At 41.8% G+C, this 17,868-nt stretch overlaps 2 protein-coding genes and 1 non-coding gene across 8 annotated transcripts in view; 1 reads left to right on the forward strand and 2 right to left on the reverse strand.

The window, feature by feature from the left end:
- The window catches only part of LOC127355317 (microtubule-associated tumor suppressor 1 homolog), a 77,336-nt gene extending 69,065 nt beyond the window's left edge, over nucleotides 1–8,271 (forward strand). For 4 of the 5 annotated variants that reach the window (XM_051386078.1, XM_051386074.1, XM_051386076.1 and 1 more), the window contains exons 11-18: nucleotides 2,485–2,608; nucleotides 3,472–3,562; nucleotides 4,042–4,147; nucleotides 4,350–4,423; nucleotides 5,118–5,216; nucleotides 5,840–5,956; nucleotides 6,238–6,335; nucleotides 6,887–8,271. In XM_051386078.1, coding sequence (XP_051242038.1) covers nucleotides 2,485–2,608; nucleotides 3,472–3,562; nucleotides 4,042–4,147; nucleotides 4,350–4,423; nucleotides 5,118–5,216; nucleotides 5,840–5,956; nucleotides 6,238–6,335; nucleotides 6,887–7,100 — 923 coding nt within the window. In that variant the 3' untranslated portion in view covers nucleotides 7,101–8,271. The remainder of the gene's footprint in view (nucleotides 1–2,484; nucleotides 2,609–3,471; nucleotides 3,563–4,041; nucleotides 4,148–4,349; nucleotides 4,424–5,117; nucleotides 5,217–5,839; nucleotides 5,957–6,237; nucleotides 6,336–6,886) is intronic. The other variant, XM_051386079.1, reaches the window with a different exon arrangement.
- Nucleotides 8,263–15,248, reverse strand: LOC127355344 (fibrinogen-like protein 1). 2 transcript variants are annotated; one of them, XM_051386136.1, is made up of 8 exons: nucleotides 15,069–15,248; nucleotides 13,627–13,693; nucleotides 12,189–12,357; nucleotides 10,616–10,775; nucleotides 10,362–10,459; nucleotides 10,194–10,282; nucleotides 8,738–8,916; nucleotides 8,263–8,647 (listed from the first exon to the last, which is right to left on the reverse strand). In XM_051386136.1, exons 1-8 carry the CDS (start codon nucleotides 15,182–15,184, stop codon nucleotides 8,413–8,415), a joined length of 1,113 nt encoding a protein of 370 aa, XP_051242096.1. In that variant the 5' UTR covers nucleotides 15,185–15,248; the 3' UTR covers nucleotides 8,263–8,412. The 2 variants fall into 2 exon arrangements, with proteins under 2 accessions (XP_051242096.1, XP_051242097.1); XM_051386137.1 differs by having other exon boundaries at nucleotides 13,627–15,247.
- On the reverse strand, nucleotides 14,613–14,704 carry trnar-ucu (transfer RNA arginine (anticodon UCU)). The gene is given in 2 exon segments: nucleotides 14,613–14,648; nucleotides 14,668–14,704. It is a non-coding gene; the product is annotated as a tRNA-Arg (tRNA).
- Nucleotides 15,249–17,868: the final 2,620 nt, after the last annotated feature.

Here is a 17,868-nt window from a genome sequence, read left to right on the forward strand (position 1 = left end):
CACACCTTTTTCTCACCGTCACTTTCTTTCTACTTTCCCCCCGGCCATCATTCTGAGCAGCAGTGACTATAATCTTTTCTTTTACTGCGTGTTTGACCTTTGGCTCGTCTCTTTACACACAGAGCTGAGGAATGTCAGCAATGTATAGACCCCCGCTGTCACCATACACACACACACACACACACACACACACACACACACACACACAGAGCCGTCTGTTAAACCTTCATAGCCCAACTGAACGGGACGGACCTGTTTGTGTCTCATTGGGTAACGTCAGGTGGTTTAATAGTTTACCTGTGATGTTTTACAGTGTAGAGTTACTGTAACAGAACTGCTGCAACTATTAGGATCAGGCCAGAGCAGCATTCCTGCTTCTTCTGAAAGCTGTTCACCAGCTATGTACTGAATTCACATTTGACTGACTGTGTGTCACATTTTATTTGGTATCCTATCAATGGGAGGAAACACGTTGTGAAGGAAGGTAGATTACATAAAAACTCTAGCTTGAAGCTGTTTGCCTTGTTTCATTGACTTTTCCTGCACTGTCTGAATGCAGGGAGTCTGTGTGCTCTTAACAAGTCTAAAACCCAATAATCTGAATCGTAGGTCTTAAAATGTCTTATATGATCTCCACAGGTCTTAAAAATTGATTGTGTGAATGAAGTTATTGTTACATAAGTTAAATTTTTCTGTCTCTTTTTAAATGTGGTTTGGAGAGGAATTAGTATTGATTATGCTGTAACAACTACACATGGAACCAATACCAATTTCCTTCATATCCTTTGCCATGGACATAAAATAGGTCTTAAATGTAGCCTGTTGAATCCTGTAGAAACATGTGAATGAGGAGCCCTCTTTTTACCCCACACAACCCCAGAAGTGACCCCAAGCAGACATTTTATACCGGGGTGAAGAAGAAGGGTATCTCCTGAAATTATGTCATTATTTTACACCGCCACCTGCCAAGCACCTGCTGTCACACACACACACACACACACACACACACACACACAGTTTGTGTTGTCCAGTCTATGATAGAGAACAAGCTTGTGTCTAAGATGCTCTCAGCTGTCGTTGGCTTTGTATGTCCATTACCATGGCGACAGGCGCTTACACTCACACTATAGAGCTCCATTCAGAGGGGAACAGCAACTGTCCCAGCTCCAGCCAGTTGTTATCACACACTTATATGAGATAGAATATTTATATTACAGGCACAGGAGTGTGTGTGTGTGTTTGTGTGTGTGGGGTTGTGTCTGATCAGCTTTTCCAAGTGATTGCATCAATACAGTACGTCCCTGCCGGAGTATGGTTCTGCTGCTACTGACTGATAGATCACTGTTTCTGTGTGAGTGCCGAGGTCCTGAAAGCAGTGCGAGGCAGAGATCTTTGTCAGTCCAGGTGCTCTGTTCTTTACCTTGATTTCGTCCCAAATGTTTCAGATTAGAAACAGTCATAAATCAGAATGGCGTGTGATGATGGGTAGAGGCGGAGGGAAGCGTGCATGTGCTTGCGAGAGTTTAAATTAGTCATGAGAGGAATGAGCCCTGCTGCATACTTCTGAGCTGACTTGCAGATGTTTCGGGGTTGGATCTCACGTCTGCCGTAAGAGCAGTTCAACTGGAATGCGGTTGTGAGGGAACGCTGAGGAACACACACACACACACACACACACACACACACACACACACACACACACACACACACACACACACACACACACACACACACACACACACACACACACACACACACACACACACACACACACACACACACACACACAGAAAATGTGTTATTCATTACCTATTGAGACACTGACTGTTCCAGGCATGCCCCACCTCACCCCACAGTCTGCACTGACATAATGTGATCTGATGGTTGTATTGTTGTGTGTTATGGATGTGACACACTGATTCACGGTAAGACGATAAATGGTCAAAATAGTAGCTCAGTGATGGCTAACTGACTCCACATCTGGCCTCCACTCCCCTCACATCTGCCCTCAAAAGGATTTCTTAGAACTTATGTTGTGTAATAAACAGCTGATTCCCAACCTGTTCTTTCTCTTCTCTCCTTTTTCTTGTTCTGTAACCATGACAACCGGCAGGTCGAGCCCTGACTCTTTTGTTATAGTAGATGAATCCGCTCTTGAATGTTTTGGTCACTGCAACAGTTTGAAAATAATTGCTTAGCTGATGGCACTTTGGATTGCTGGAGCTCTCTTGTGTATATATCTGCTTTTTGCAGCATCAGTCAGTGAGTTTTGTCGGTCATTTTGAGACTTTTCTCTTTCGGATCTTGCTTTACAGACTTTTATTTCTAGGTAAGATTGTGCTCTTCATAATGAAATAATAGTTTTGGATATATTTCTTTAAAAAAAAAAAAAAAAAAAAAAAGATTTCCCAAACCGGTGGTTTCGAGGGTTTTTTCATTGCAGAAGTACAAACTAACATTTACCTCCTGCTCTTCTTCTTTCAGTCTCGTCGTCACAGTGCTGCAAGCATCTGCAGAAGGAGAAGGAGGAGGTGCGCGTCAGCTTGGAGGAGGCCTTGAAGAGGCTGGAGGAGCAGCACAAGGAGGAGCTGGTGCAGCTGGAGGACAGGTGTGACATTCACCTCTGCTGATGTGCTCAGCACTCAGCTTCACATATATGGGATATTTATTACTCTGACTAGGCCTGAGCAATAAAACAATAGCAATATGTATCAGCAGGAGACAATCACCAATAGCCGGCGTGTCAAACTCAAAGGAGGGCAACTTCAACGTTAAAGTGCTATGAGACAGCACAATATTTAAAAAATACCTCCATAAGTAACATCGTACTGCAAACAGCAGTTTCTATACATGTTTTTATCTTCTCTGTTGTGTGTTTTTTTTCTAATTGTATATGAAGGGAAACAACTAGAGAAAATCTTGTAGGACGTGTTATTTATACTTTTGACATGGTATCAGAGGAAGGGGGATGGAGGGCCGCAAATGGCCCCCAGGCTGGCAATTTGAGTTCCTGATCAATAGCAATAATAATTTTTAATAGTTCCACTTAAAAACATTGAATGCAAACTGGGTTGCTAAATAGCCTCACACATCCCTTGATGATGGAGCATGCAATGAGTCGGTCACCACAGCTGCTTCCACCGTTTGGATTATTCAACATGTCATCAGTCACAACCTCCATTGGTTAATGTCAAGAAACAATTCACAGACGGTCCTACTCAGCCACAGTACTGTATGGCAAATCATCACCTTAGTGCCTTCATACATAAAGTGGGTAAACCTGCTCTTTATTAAAAATAGGTCATTAAAAACAATCAATAATGATTTATATCCCCTGAAATGAAACATTTCATCGTGATACGTTTTTCAGCTTGAACTTCTGTGTTAGTACGCCACTGATTGGAAATGAAAGTGCTCTGATTGTTGTGTCCTCTGAGTGTAATTAGACTAACTGTTTCTTCTGTGTGTCAGATTGAGGAGTTTTTACCAAACCGAGTGGGATAAAGTCCACCAGACGTACCAGGAGGAGGCTGACAAATGCCGCATGTTGATGGAGCAGCAGGTCAGAGCACGCACACACAACACACACACACACACACACACACACACTTACCTACACACATAACATAACACACGTAAGTGTTGTTACCGTCACTCTGTTGTACGCACGCAGTGACAAGTAGTTGCATGTCAGTCTTGTAAAATGTTCTTCAGCCTGCGACTCTCCTATAAATGTTTCATTGTGAAATAATTATAGACAAGTTGAACACAAAGTCAACATGACATGTAATAAATTGATTTGATTGATTGATCTGCTGCTGCACAGCTAACATGGCTGCAGGGAAACTGATGTGTGACCAGTATGTTTGTCAGAGAGCGCTGACTGGAAATGAAACATCCCATCATCCCACCCTCCTCAGACTGAGCTCTGATAGGTCAACAGTCTGTATTACAGTTGTACCAGAAGAATCTGTAATAAGCAGATACTGTCTTTAGTGAAGTCATTTGTACGCCTCCCTGATTTGCATCTGCTTCCTTCAGGTGGAGGAGCTGAGGAGCCGACAGGAAGCAGAGAGGAAGACCCAGGAAGAGAGTCACAGCCAGAAGATGAAGTCTCTCAAACTGCAGTATGAGACCTCCATACAAGGTGTGTGCAGGACAGATGCACACACAGATACAGCATCAGCTCAGCATGTGAATCATATGTAACTGCTCAAGCATTAATGGCTTTCATATACTGAATTAATATTTTCAAAGTCAGTCATTAGTTTAGTTTATTCATTTTGTCCGATCACTTGACCCTAATGTGTGTGTGTGTGTGTGTGTGTGTGTGTGTGTGTTCCTATCAGAGCTGAAGAGGATCCAACAGACAGACATGGAGAACCTTGAGAAAACACTGAAGGAGACTGAAACAGCTCTCTCTGTAAGAGACGCTCATATATTCATATTTACACTTTTTGAAAAGAAACAACTTGAACGTCTTACTGAACAAACATTTTTCTAACAAAGAAAGTTAGAAAAACGTTTAAGATGTAATTTTAAACCTTTTAGGAACCAGAGACATACTGTACTACAGTGAGTGTTCCTCCACAGTGACTCAGTGCATGCAGAGGTTTTAGTGTTTTGCTCACTGAAAAGCTGCTGCGGCAGTCGGACTAGAGACTTTTCCAGTTTGGTTAGAAAATTGGAGTCGCCTTGCTAACCAAAAACATTTTTTTCTGCCCCTGGTTTCAAGGAAAAAATTCAAAAAATCTTTTGGAGGAACGCAGATGATTAATCATGGAAAATTCTTTCTTATAATTGCATCTGTGTGCTGCCTGCCAAATTCCCTGAAACTTAACATCGGTTGAGTAAAAATGTGGAGTTCAGTTATAATGTTGGAAGCAAAAAGATAGAGGATAGAGAAGAGGATAGATTTCTGCAGGATCTGTATTTCTGCTTTGTTTTGCTCATTCTTTGTGTTGGCAGTAACGTCTTTTAATCATTTGTTTGAAGCAGTAGTTTGAGGAGTTTACCTGCTACTGGTTTTGACTCTGAATGTCTAAGTTTGTAAGAATCAAAACTCAGTGTTCTCTCAGTAATGACGTCTGTCTCTGTGTACACGTCTTTCCCTGCAGGAGAAAGTATCTGAGCTGTCAGTAGAGAAGGAGGCTCTGAATGAGAAGCTAAAAGCAGAGGAGGAGAGGAGGAAGCGCATACTCAGTGACAAGAATCTGGTAAAGATTGTTACATCTAAGAATGTTTCTGTCACTGACTCACTGCGTGAATGCAAGTTAATAAAGGAAAATTAACCAAGTGGAATAAACGCAGTGCTATTGTACCCGGCACAAACAAACACGAACGCCATCCAGTTAAATTCTTCCCTCCAGCAAAGTTTCTAAAATCCCAAGGAGACACTGCAAACTGTCAGTCAAAACATTATACAGGGGGTCAAGTGGGGTCATCAATCTTCTGATTTTCGTCCACATGAGTACCCTTACTTCTTGTTGAGTAACGCCACCTCTGGTGAGAATGGCCACCACTAAGTTCACCAGTATTTCTTATACAGAAGTTGTGAAATAATTAGTAATTAGTAATTACTTTGATGCCCCAAAACACCCCTGGCACGTAAAATGTTTGGACCTCTGCATTTCTAAAACCCTGCGTGTGTGAGTTCAGGAGCTGTCCTCGCCAGGCAGTTGAATCTGTTTCCCTGCAGAACACAGCTTCCCTCTGCTGGTTTGGAAGAATCACACACTGAACTTAGCATAACATGATAGCATGACCACTTACTGTGGTGACTGTTATTGCAGTTCATCTGTATTCAAGTTTGATGTCTAACTTGTGTTTGTTTGTGCAGAAGGACTCCCACACAGTGTACCTGGAGCAGGAGCTGGAGAGTCTTAAGGTGGTGCTGGAGATCAAGAACAACCAGCTGCACCAGAAGGAGAAGAAGTTAATGGAGATGGACAAACTGGTGGGCATTAATCTGTCTCTGTCCCCATATACTATTGTCTTGGAGAGTTAGAGGTCTAAATGTTGTTCCAGGCTTAACTCTGGGGAAAGAAATCTGACTTATTTTCACTTTTACATTCTACATTGTTTTGGGGAAAGTATTGAACCAATGTTTTGTGTGTGTGTGTGTGTGTGTGTGTGTGTGTGTGTGTGTGTGTGTGTGTGTGTGTGTGTGTGTGTGTGTGTGTGTGTGTGTGTGTGTGTGTGTGTGTGTGTGTGTGTGTGTGTGTGTGTGTGTGGCAGGTGGAGACTAATGTGAAACTGGAGGAGTGTCTGAACAAGGTCCAACAGGAGAATGAGGACTACAGGGCCAGGATGGACAAACACGCAGCTCTCTCAAAGTATGTACTCGTGCTCCTGCAGCTGCTGTGTGTCTGTGTGGATATTCAGCTCGCCGTCTGTGGACTTTAAACAGAAGGTCCATCGGCCATGTAGTCTTATGTCACATGTGACCTTTCCTTTAACTCATAAACTGTAAGATAGAACATTGTGTTGTGGACTAGACACAACAGGAGCCACCATGTGAGGCCCTGTATTCACATAAATTCACACTAACAATAATCTTAACTGAACAATCTGAATGAGAACAATAATCATGAGCTGTTTTGTGATTAGAGTATTATCTGACCAGTGAAAACATGGACATTTGTTAATACATATATAGACAGTGTATATTTTGTTAATATTACAGATATTTAGATTTATAATATTAATTGTACAATAAAACAAAACAGCAGATGACAGCAACAAAAGAAAGGAAGCAAATTATGGAGGTAAGATTAAAAAAAATCCCTAAGGCTTATACTATACAATCTCACCTCAAAAAACCAACGGCAAACCAATCAGTTAAAACCTGACAGCGGTAACTACAGCTCTCTGTCTCCCCCTGCAGGCAGCTGTCCAGCGAACAGGCCAAACTCCAGCAGACGCTGCAGAAAGAGTCCAAGGTCAACAAGCGTCTGTCCATGGAGAACGAGGAGCTGCTGTGGAAGCTGCACAACGGCGACCTGCTGGCGAGCCCCCGCCGCCTCTCGCCCACCTCGCCCTTCAGCTCACCCCGGAACTCTGCCTCCTTCCCCACAGCTGCCCCCTTATCGCCCAGATAACCCCGACAACGAGCGGCAACCCCCTCCTCTCCTCTGACCTCCCGACTCTCCTCACAAAGATGTTCCAAATACAGAGAAAGACTTAAGTGACAGCAGGCGTTGTTGGAATATTAACGCTGAACGTGTACATTTGGAATAAGTTGCAGTAAAGACGCTGATTTCGAGAGCGAAGACATTGCAGTGGCACCGATGCACTCAAGTCTGAGCGTGGGACTGGCCTTGCTCTCTCGTTCTCCAAGAGACGTTTCTTCTTTTTCTGAAGAAAACCTAAATAACAGGCACACCTCAGGGTCTGTACATAGCGCCTCACTTTTCGTTATGACTATCCTTCCCTTTTTTTTTCCTTTGATGTTGTACAGTTTAAGTTCAGTATTTTCTTTTATACCCTTCTTTTTAAAGGGGCAGATGAGAGAAAACCTTGGATTTGTGGCATATTTGTGGAAATGGACTCAAACTGGTTTGGGTTTGGTAAATCATAAATTGACGGGTACTACTCGGTGGAATAGCATGGATCGTTTTGCCTTTTCCATTCTTTTAAAGAGGACGTCTTTTTCCCCCAAAGAGCGAAGCTCAATCACTGATCTGCTTTGGACTTCTGGAAGAAGTGCATGGTGTCCTTCTGTGGACAAACAACTGATAGAACCTCTGATCCAATGGATACCTGTTCCTCCGTGTGAGCTCCTCACAACCTCTACCTTAATCTAATATGTGGAATGTAATCACCCTCGGATGTTAACTCTGAGCAGTTCAGACACACACCATCTCAGAGCCAAATATGCAGTTTATTTAACAGGGATGGTGTTGGCCAGGACAGTGTTTACCCCCCCCCCACCCCTTTTCTTTTCCCCTTAAATCTCTCATTACTGAAGAGATACGACTCCCCACACATCCTCTAAAATCACCTCGTGTCCAAACAGGAACAAGGCAAAGCTGAACCAGCAACGGAGGGTTCATATCTGTCTTTGCTGTGGGTCACACATACACAGAGAAAACTCCCAGACTCTCCTTAACTGCCAGACTCTGGCCTCTCTGTAACGGAATCCAAAAACAATATCACTTTGTGTGTCTGGTGTTTTGTCCTGAAAAACCTCAAATGTCCGCATATTGCCTAAGTCTACCATGTTCTGCTTTATTTTGGACACAGAATAAATACAATATGACATAAGAGAAAGCAACATTGTTTTATTTCGAGTATTCAGTGGTATTATTTTTTTTGGGAATACAGGAGAGGTTTCTTTGTACCCTGTAACGGATGTGAATTAAGTCAGATATAAAAACAGGAAAGCTTTCCAGGATACATGTTGCTCTCAGCTTATTGGTCCTGTGGAGGACCAACGCTGTCGCCTGCTGCTGTGCTGGGCTCGAGTCCTCCCGGTAACGGGGCGAGGACTGGCGGCAGATGCTCGAGGTCGGCGGCTCGTACCATCATTACCACGGATTTGATGGAGTACCACCAGCCGTGCCAGGTGTACCACACCACGCCGTCGTCGGTCATTGCTTCGTACGGCCCCTTGTAGTAATGACCGTTCAGGTTGCCTGAATCACACCTATGAGGAGGAAGTCAAAGACAATAACGTGACAAACCTTTCACCCCTTTATTCATTTGCACGTATTAAGTGAGACTGAAGTTGCGTTACCTGCTGAACCACCAGCCCGACTTGCTGTGTCGGATACACCCAGCGTCATTGTTTTCAGCGTCGCCGTCGTTCAGCTGATCGTAGGTTCTGAATTTGATCCCGCTTGACCCCGAGCCTGGACCGGCCAGGGCGTTCCCTGCATTCCCAATGTAGTCTCCCAAATGTAACTGGTACTGGTCCTGGACAGGAGAGTAAAAGCAAAGAATAAATCTTTGACGTTGCAAAAGGCCGAGTGTCCGTGGGGTCTAAAATTGTCTAAAATCAAGAATCTGAGTTGTAGCCCTTAGAATGTCTTAAAATTGATTGGATTAATATTTAATTAATATTACTTGTATAAAGTTTCATTTTTCAGTCTCACTTTTAAATGTGTTTTGGGTAAAAAGTGTATTGATCATGCTCTAACAACTACCAAACAAACCCTACATGGAATCAATACACATTCTCCATATCCTTCCTACTTTCACCCGTATGGACCTAAACTATGTCTGACATGGCGTTATTATGGTCTTAAAAAGGCTTAAAGGTACAAAATGTCATTTCTGCAGCTAGCGAGTCTCTCACATCAAAACAATAACAAAAGACATTTGTTTGTTGTGAAGCAGTGTGGGATCATGGGAGTTGTTGTCTTCACCACCATTGCAGTCAGCTTCTCCCAGTTAGGATTCCTTCAGTGTTCATGGTTCAGGAGGTTTCTACTGGGAGCCCAATGATCCACAGAGGTCTCCTCCTCTCCAAAACAAACAGACCCGCTGATTAAAACCGCTGAACTAAAATCCTTCATCCGGTTCAAATCTAGAGTTAAAAAGCACCAAGATCTAAACAGTGGATGGTAACAATGTGGCTTCAGACTGGATAAACAGTCAATGTATGACAGCTTCTGGCAGACAACCACAACACTGACGCAGGCACAAAGGGGATATAACGCCATTGACAGGCACAAATGGAAACATTTGGGATAATGTAAGGACAAAACTCAACTACATACAGAACATAGAGCTAGAGTTTATAGACTGTTTAATGTTAGAGATTAGAGCTTTAAGCTTAACCTGGTGAACCTGCAGAAACCCTGAAAGAAACAGCCGGTTGAAATGTCCTTCAGAGAAACCAAGACAGTACTATATAGAGTATAGTATCTGAATAGAGAATGTGTGTACTTTGGCCACATCTGCTGGAGCCAGACGTCCTTGCTGTTGTTTCCATAGCAAAGATCATAAAACACAAAGAACATGCATAGTCTAAATAAGACCCCTGTTGTTATGGGAGATGAAGAGAGGGTGAGGTTAATGATGGGAAAAGAGTAGAAATCAGAGGAAAAGGACAGACCGAGATAGTTATACGCTGTTTTTACAGGACAGCTGATTTACTCCAGTCTGGAGGATTTAAATCACTTTCCAGAAGTGTGTGAAATTGCACAAAAGAGATTGGATGGACTCCACTTCCTTCCTGTCTGTTTTACCTGTTCATCGTCCACTTTGAAGTTCTTGTACTCTGCGTAGCGCTGATTACCCTCAAAGTCCTCCATGTCGACCCGCAGGTCGTAGTTTCCTGTAAGACACTGAGTCACACAGGTGGCCATCCTATAAAGTCTGACAGATCATCAACACACACGTACAGGCACACACACCCTGTGAGGTGAGATGGTGTAGAGGTTCATTGCCCAACCAGAATTCTCCCTCAGGGGAGAAGAGGTCTCCAAATCCGTGCTTGTACTCCACCCACGCTCTGCACACACACAGTGCAACACGCTCATTATACATTCACTTTCTATGTCAAACATATTGACATGTGCACTGTTTGTAAGGTGTGTGTGTGTGTGTGTGTGTGTGTGTGTGTGTGTGTGTGTGTGTGTGTGTGTGTAAAGCTGACGCACACACACACCTGTCAAAGCTCTCTTTGCCGTCTCTCCTCCTCTGGAAGACGGTCCAGCCTCCTCCGTTGTTCATGTCGCAGTAGACGCTCAGTGCGGTGGGGGAGCCGCCTGGACGGATCACGTACAGCCCGCTGGCCACGTTACCGTCTGCGAACACCTCGGAGCAGTCTGAAGATGTACAAGGTCAAATATTCAAAGCAAGGGGGAAAAATAATTGGTTGGGATACAATATAAACAAACAAACAAACACGTTAGCTTAACGTCTGGGAGGATTTTTTACTGTGAAGCTGCTGCAGAGTCACCAGTGTTCACTCCCAGATGTTAACTGCTGATTGAGACGCATTTTATATGTAGAATTCCAATGTCTGGCACTAAAATATCCAGACTTGGACCTGAATCAATCAATAACACGAGTTAATACCCAAACATATACAACGGTTTTCAGCAGAATAAAGTGGTTTGGGGGTGCAAATGGTCCATCGACCATATCATACATTGTCTTTCTTTGTTTTTATTTAACTTGGGCAAATAAATCACCAAATAAAATAAATTTGTATTATTAATATCACATGAAATAATACCATTTTAATGTAAACATTTTATTTAAAAACTCAATAAATCCTAATAAAATAAAAATGTACATATTTATAGTGTTACATTATCTCCTCAAACAGTTTTATTGTTCATACTTTTGTTGTAAAACATTGGATACAATAAAATAATGAAATTTAACATGTTTTGCTCAAATAAAGGATATAATTTAATTCAATTCAATTTTATTTGTAATTCACCAATTGATAACAGAAGTTATCTCAGGACACTTTTCAAATAGAGCAGGTCTAGACTGAACTCTTTATAACATTAATTACAGAGACCCAACAGTACCACCATGAGCAAGCACTTGGCGACAAGGGCAAGGAAAAACTGCCTGTTAAGAGACAGTGTTAATGTGTTTGCAATTACATATTAACAAGGACATTGTCAGACCTGTTTAATAAAAACAAGGATGAGATAAAACAAATTCAAGTTTACTGCGGTGTGCATTGTTACTGTCGTCCCATCTGACGGGGTCAACAGTGACAATGCACACCGTCTGTTCAAAGTCAAATGAAACCAAAGTCACTGACAATTGTTGATTACAACAAAAATAAGTTTCTTTCTGTGACGTTATTTTATAAAACAACATTTATCTGGAAATGTGTTACTTTGGTACCAGCTCTCCGTACTCTTTAATTCACATAGTTGACCTTTTCCACTGTGGAACATACGGAGACGTTCAGCAGGGCTTTACAGCTGCATTCATGTTTGTTTGGACACATGGATGCAGAATAACACTAGGACCTGATTGAATTGCCTTACAAAGTCAATTTAGCTAACAGTTTCCTATTTCCACATCCAGCAGGCACACAGCAACGTCCGTGTTCATTTGGAGTCTGGTTTCAGGACCCCAGATGAATGTAAGTTCAATATTTTGAGCTCTGTTTGGGTCTTTTGAGAGAAAGAACACTCATCAGTGGAGAACGCAGATACACACTCTGACGCTCCAGACATAAATGTCTCTCATCTGAAATGTGGCCCTACCTTTGGAGAGGTTCTCAGGGCCCAGGTGGGAGTTGGGTATGTGCTCCAGCTGCTGGGTCTGGCTGTTGTGGAGCTCCTGGATGTAGCGATGCTGGTCGTCGATCACATTCATAAGACCCTGGATCTCTGCTTCAAGGCGGACAACCTTCTCCTCGCATGGCACAGGGGCCTGGACAGAGGAAGAAAGACGAGATAGTTAGCTGGCACACGGAGGGTTCTCCTGGCTTTTAAGGGTCGGAAAGCTCAACAGACAAAGACACAGTGCATTCTCAGTCTGTGTGATCACATAATGACACATTTATTCACCGTTCTATCCACTGTGCATGTAGAACCTGTTTTTTTTTATATATTTCTTTATTGCAGAATATTGATTTATTATTTTAGTTGTGTCCAGATAGCATTATGTTCTGCTGAAATATTCTACAATCCTTGAAGTTTCCAAAACTAACCAAAAGAGGTTAAAAAAAGATGCATGGTGGTCAAAACAAACATGCTGACACTTTTTTTTAAAGCTGCAGTAGTTCATTTTTATCAACATATTTGCTGAAACTGTCACTATATCCTGACAGTAGAACATGAGACAGATAATCTGTGAAACAATGAAAAAGAGAAAGATAGTTGATTGTTCAGTGTCATTCCCAGGGCGTCAAATACAGATGTTTTAGGACCCTGGGAAGAGAAGTACCTCAGACTCAACAATCAACTATCTTTAAGATTCAAACCCAAAGCGTGTTTCTATCTTTCTCAGCTCTGATTGGTTGTTTTCGTTCAGGCCGTGTGGATTCTTGGAAATACCATTAGAGGAGCCAAAGGAACCTGATTGTCTCAGAGATTATCTGTCTCATGCACTACTGTCAGGATATAGTGAAAGTTTCAGTTTATATGACAAAAAGCTATTTTTATAAAAGTTACCTACTGCAGCTTTAAAGCTACTGAACATGTTTTTGTCTAGTGACAGCCTATCAGGTGCAGACATAGTGATCCAAAACCAACATCACAGGTACTGAGTCTGACAGAGGCATGAAACAGTGGACACTGGAGGTACAGTCCTATCAAGCCTGGTTGGTCTTTAGTTATTGTTGAAAAATTACATTGAAAATTGAGAGCGTTCACATTACTCTGGATAAATCTCACCATGAACATTTTCATTGGAAATACTCCTTTACCAGACAAACATATAGAAATATAGAAACTGTCCACAGTGAAGTCTGTGGAGTATCCAGTGTTAGCAGGGACACTGCTTCAGGAAAGATATTGCTGCTGTTTTGTAAACAGCATTTTTATATCACATCAATATCACTTCTTGTTTTGGGGCTAAACTCTCAAAGAGTCGTCCTGTGCACATAACCCAACAATATACATGGAATATGAAATAAATCAAACTCCTCATGGCATAGTGTTTATTATATAGTGAGAAATATGAAAGTGAGTGTCTTACCGCTAGAGAGGCAGCCAGGTGAAGAAGAAAGGCCACTGATGTCCTCAGCATTCCCATAATCCCTGACCTGATGGACGGATGAATCAAACTGCAGCACTCTCTTGTCTCACTGTGTGTGGACAGTCTCTCTGACTTCCTTTCTCTTCTCCTTTGCCCTGTTTGATCACTTCACTGCTTTTTATCACTGTGATTCGCTGTGGCTGGAGATTATTAGACTGTACATGGACGCTTTATAAGATGGCTTCCATCTAGTGGTTGGAGTACATAGTCATCGTCTCCTGTTTGTACCCAATGCCTCATATTGAACCTACAAACTGCACACTCCCAATGAGCTTCAGTAAATTCCCTTATTTAATGTCAGGGTACAGACAGAATTAGTAAATTGAGATAATAAAAAAAAAGAGATTTTATTTTAATCCCCAGCAACCATAAAAACTCCATTACAACAATTATCTGTTTGTATGATGTTAAGTTGTCTTTTGGCTGTATCAGTGGTTCCCAACCTCAGGGTCGGGACCCCCCACAAAGGGTCAGCAAAGCTTCATGGGGGTCGTGAGACCTTGATTTTAATGTGTCCTAGAAAACTTAAAGAATATACACAGTAGGATGTATCTCAGCATCAGGTTCGCTTCTTTGACAGAACGATGGCAGGGATGGCAAGTGTCAGGGATAAGAAAACAATGAATTGGTCAAAAAGAAGCCTATTAAGTGTGTATGATTGTCAAGAATTATTTAAAAAACACACAATACAGAAAAAATTTCCCTAAACCAGAAATAATCCAAATTTATCCAAATCACTTTACACAAACTTCTTGCAGTTATTGAGTTCACGATATGGGTTCATTGTACAGTTTTACAGTTAACATATAAATAAATGCCGCAATAAATACACAAATACTGAAATAAATCCATAAATACACAATTTAGAGTATACATAAATGAGTAACTAAAATGTTAGTGACAACAAACATAACTTTTCAAAAATGCGACTCCGGTGGGACTCGAACCCACAACCTTTGAATCACTGCTCAAGTGTTTGACTAGAAGTCCAATGCGCTATCCATTGCGCCACGGAGCCACCTGTTGAACACTGACATGTAATAGATAATAAAGTTTAGTTTATAGCTCGTGTTATTACCGCTACCAGTATGTATTATTATCACAAATTTGGGAACGACTACTACAAAAGAGCGGACTGATACCCGTGCCGCCTCCTGGAGCCTCTCCCTCTTCGGGCCTGGCAATATAACGTTAAGCCTTTCTGCATGGGGGCCACTCCGGTATGATTACTATTGCACAGCAGGATTTAAGATAACGTTAACGTTAGCGGCGTTGCGGTGATTTTTATTGTAACGTTAGAAGGCGCTGCAGTAACGTTATGTTGGGTTATTATGCACCGCCAAAGGATTTTCTCCTCCTGGCTCTGTCTCTCTTACACTTGCCTCTTTGGTCGTAGATCAAGAACATCGGTCTTGTGATGTCTACTGGGGTTTTGCTGAAAAACAAAACGACTTATTTGATTATTTCTGTCCCTATAAGCTATATGGTAGCTCGTCATCCGGTTTGTCCCTGTACCTTCAAAGCATTGCGCACAAACCTGGGAAGACTTCCGGTTTGGCTGTGATTTCAAAATAAAAGAACGAACTTTTGCAAGCGGTTGGCTGTTTAACTTCCGAACTAAGGAATTATTAAGGTTTATCATATAACGTGAATTACCACTACACTACGACCACACATGACTTCCTCTTTCTTTTGAATGGCTACAGATAAATCTCAGTTAAAACACCTCTGCATGTCTACAACATGATTAGGACAGCTTATGGCAAGCAAGTCATTTATGGTAAGTTTTGTGAGAGATGTATGGCTATTAGTTTATTGTTAGTTAGTTAATCAGGTCAGCTTACCCCAGCAACACAAAATGACCGCTGTTTTACGTCCAATCAAGACGTCCCATTATGGTTAAAAAATCATTAACTTACCACGAAAGAGCCTATTTAGCTATTCTGCTCATGTTTATCTACAATATTGAACATTCAGCAGCTTTGTACATCATAAAAACGTAAAAAATAATAACTCAACAATCACCTGTGGTTTTAAACGGGACACGAACCCGCATCTCCTGGATGCAACGCAAAACTGCTGTCTCCTGTCAGTCGAGGTAATCCATCATGTGAGAGCCAATCGCGTTGCCTATTGCTATCAAGAGTGCTACCAAGAATTGACCAATCAAATGCCCCCCCACTGCCAAGAATGGCGAAAACCAATCACGCTTCGTTGCGCATACCAAGATTTGACCAATCACAATCGGGAACTCTACCAAGAATGGCCTGAGGCCCCGCCCATCCAGAGACCAACGTCAAGTGGTCTGTAATTTTGATCGGATTGACAGCTTTTGTTATATTTTCGGTAAATTCATTGTCATTTATTCATTCATTAATTCATTAATTGCCTTCATAACGTCTGGGCCTTTATAGTTCTTATAAGTTCATTATTGAAAAGATGTGGTTGTAAAAGAATCATATGTCAGTAACATAACTAACTCATTTTTAAACCAATGTCAGTAACATTAACTAAACAAGTCATGTACAATTTTCCGTTCTTAACTAATCAACTGTTTCTTTTAGTTTACTGATAACACTTAGATGTGTTAGTCTATTCGCTTTCACAGGCATTCATACAGTAAATAAAGACCACGGGTGGAAAACAGCAACTTGGGTTAATGTTTTATTGTGCACTGTCCCTGTTCAAATAAAAGAAATAATAATAATAAAAACATGGCTGCAATGTGATAACACTGACTTTACCTCATCATTCTTTACTTGCATCCCAAATTAGCTAAAAGTTGCCAGATATGTGTGGCTTAGTCAATGTGTCTGGGTTGTTTGCTGAGTATGCAAATGTAGCCCCTGTGTATAGGAATTATTTCACAAAGTTATGGTGTACAGGTTGTGGCATGAGCAAAGCAACAGTAGTGTACTTAACTGGTAACACCTAAACATCGCCTTCACTTCACCTCAACTGTCCCCAGTGCCTAAAGCCACTTTGCGCTCGTTACTGATTGGGAAAGGCAAATCCCAGCAGGCTATAGACAAGTCTGTGAAGAGGCTGTTTTCACAGCAGAAGTTTCGGCCGTGTGAGTATGCAACTAGAAAAAGGAATTTGTGTAACTCTGAGTTGTAGATGTTTTCATATTTTTAATGTATCATATATTGATGTCCTCCTTTTTCAGCTATTCCTGCTCGGTCTACTGCACATTGTTCATCAGACACAGTGCAGCAGGAACCCACTGACAGAGAACTTGTGCTAGCCGTTCAATGTGTGGAAGCAGACATTGCAAGTATGTATTTTTAAAAATATATTTACACACACTCTCATGCTTTCTGTCTCACACATACTCTCGTTCTCTCTCACTCCTCACATCTCTTTTCAATCATGAGTACGATTTGAATTTAGCATAAAAAATGAGTATATACTGTATATATTTTCTTTTGTATCCATTTTGTGGCTGTCTCAACTTCTTTATAATTAAGTTTAAAGTTGAAAAGCAATTTGTCTTTTTTATCCACAGTTTCTCATGGCATTTTCCCAAAAAGTACAAAATTATAACCAAGTATTTCAAGACAGGACCATAGAATATGACTCAATGTATCCTTTCTAAAAGAGAGTGTGGCTTTATACCTTCATTTATCATGCATTCTTTCATTCTCTCATGTCTGTATAATAGAGAGAAGATTTTGCCTTCCCGCTGGTTGGATCCCCGCCCTTCTAGAGGTTGACCAGCGCTGGATTGCCAAGGCTCTGTTCCAGTGGTCGCGCTTAAGTCAGCCAGAGCTGGACCATGCAAAGATGGACAGGATGTGTAGGTATCCACCTCAGCCATCACTGAACTCTAATGCCATACCAGCATTGGAGCAGTTTTTTGGACACCCCCTGTTCCTGCGGATGCCCCAGAAGCTTTGGCATGTGCAGCTTTTCTGTCTACATCCAGACTGTGGCAAATCAGAACTTACCTCTGCTGGACTGCATCAGAGGATAAGGCAGGTAGTGGGGGTCAGCAGCTCTTACTACTTGGCATCTGAATATCTTTCTTGTAAGAGCTGCAAAAGAAAGGTAATTAAGCGAGGCTTAGGAAATAGCAGCAGCCAGCTTCAAAGGCAGCTGGAGAGACACCCCCAGCTCGGCAGATGAGCAGCCTACAGCATCGGGCTCAGCCAGTCATGATGTAGGTTTATAGTTCTGATA

This window comes from Dicentrarchus labrax, unplaced genomic scaffold (assembly GCF_905237075.1).
Source record: "Dicentrarchus labrax unplaced genomic scaffold, dlabrax2021, whole genome shotgun sequence".
In the NCBI taxonomy this organism is placed as follows: domain Eukaryota; kingdom Metazoa; phylum Chordata; class Actinopteri; family Moronidae; genus Dicentrarchus; species Dicentrarchus labrax.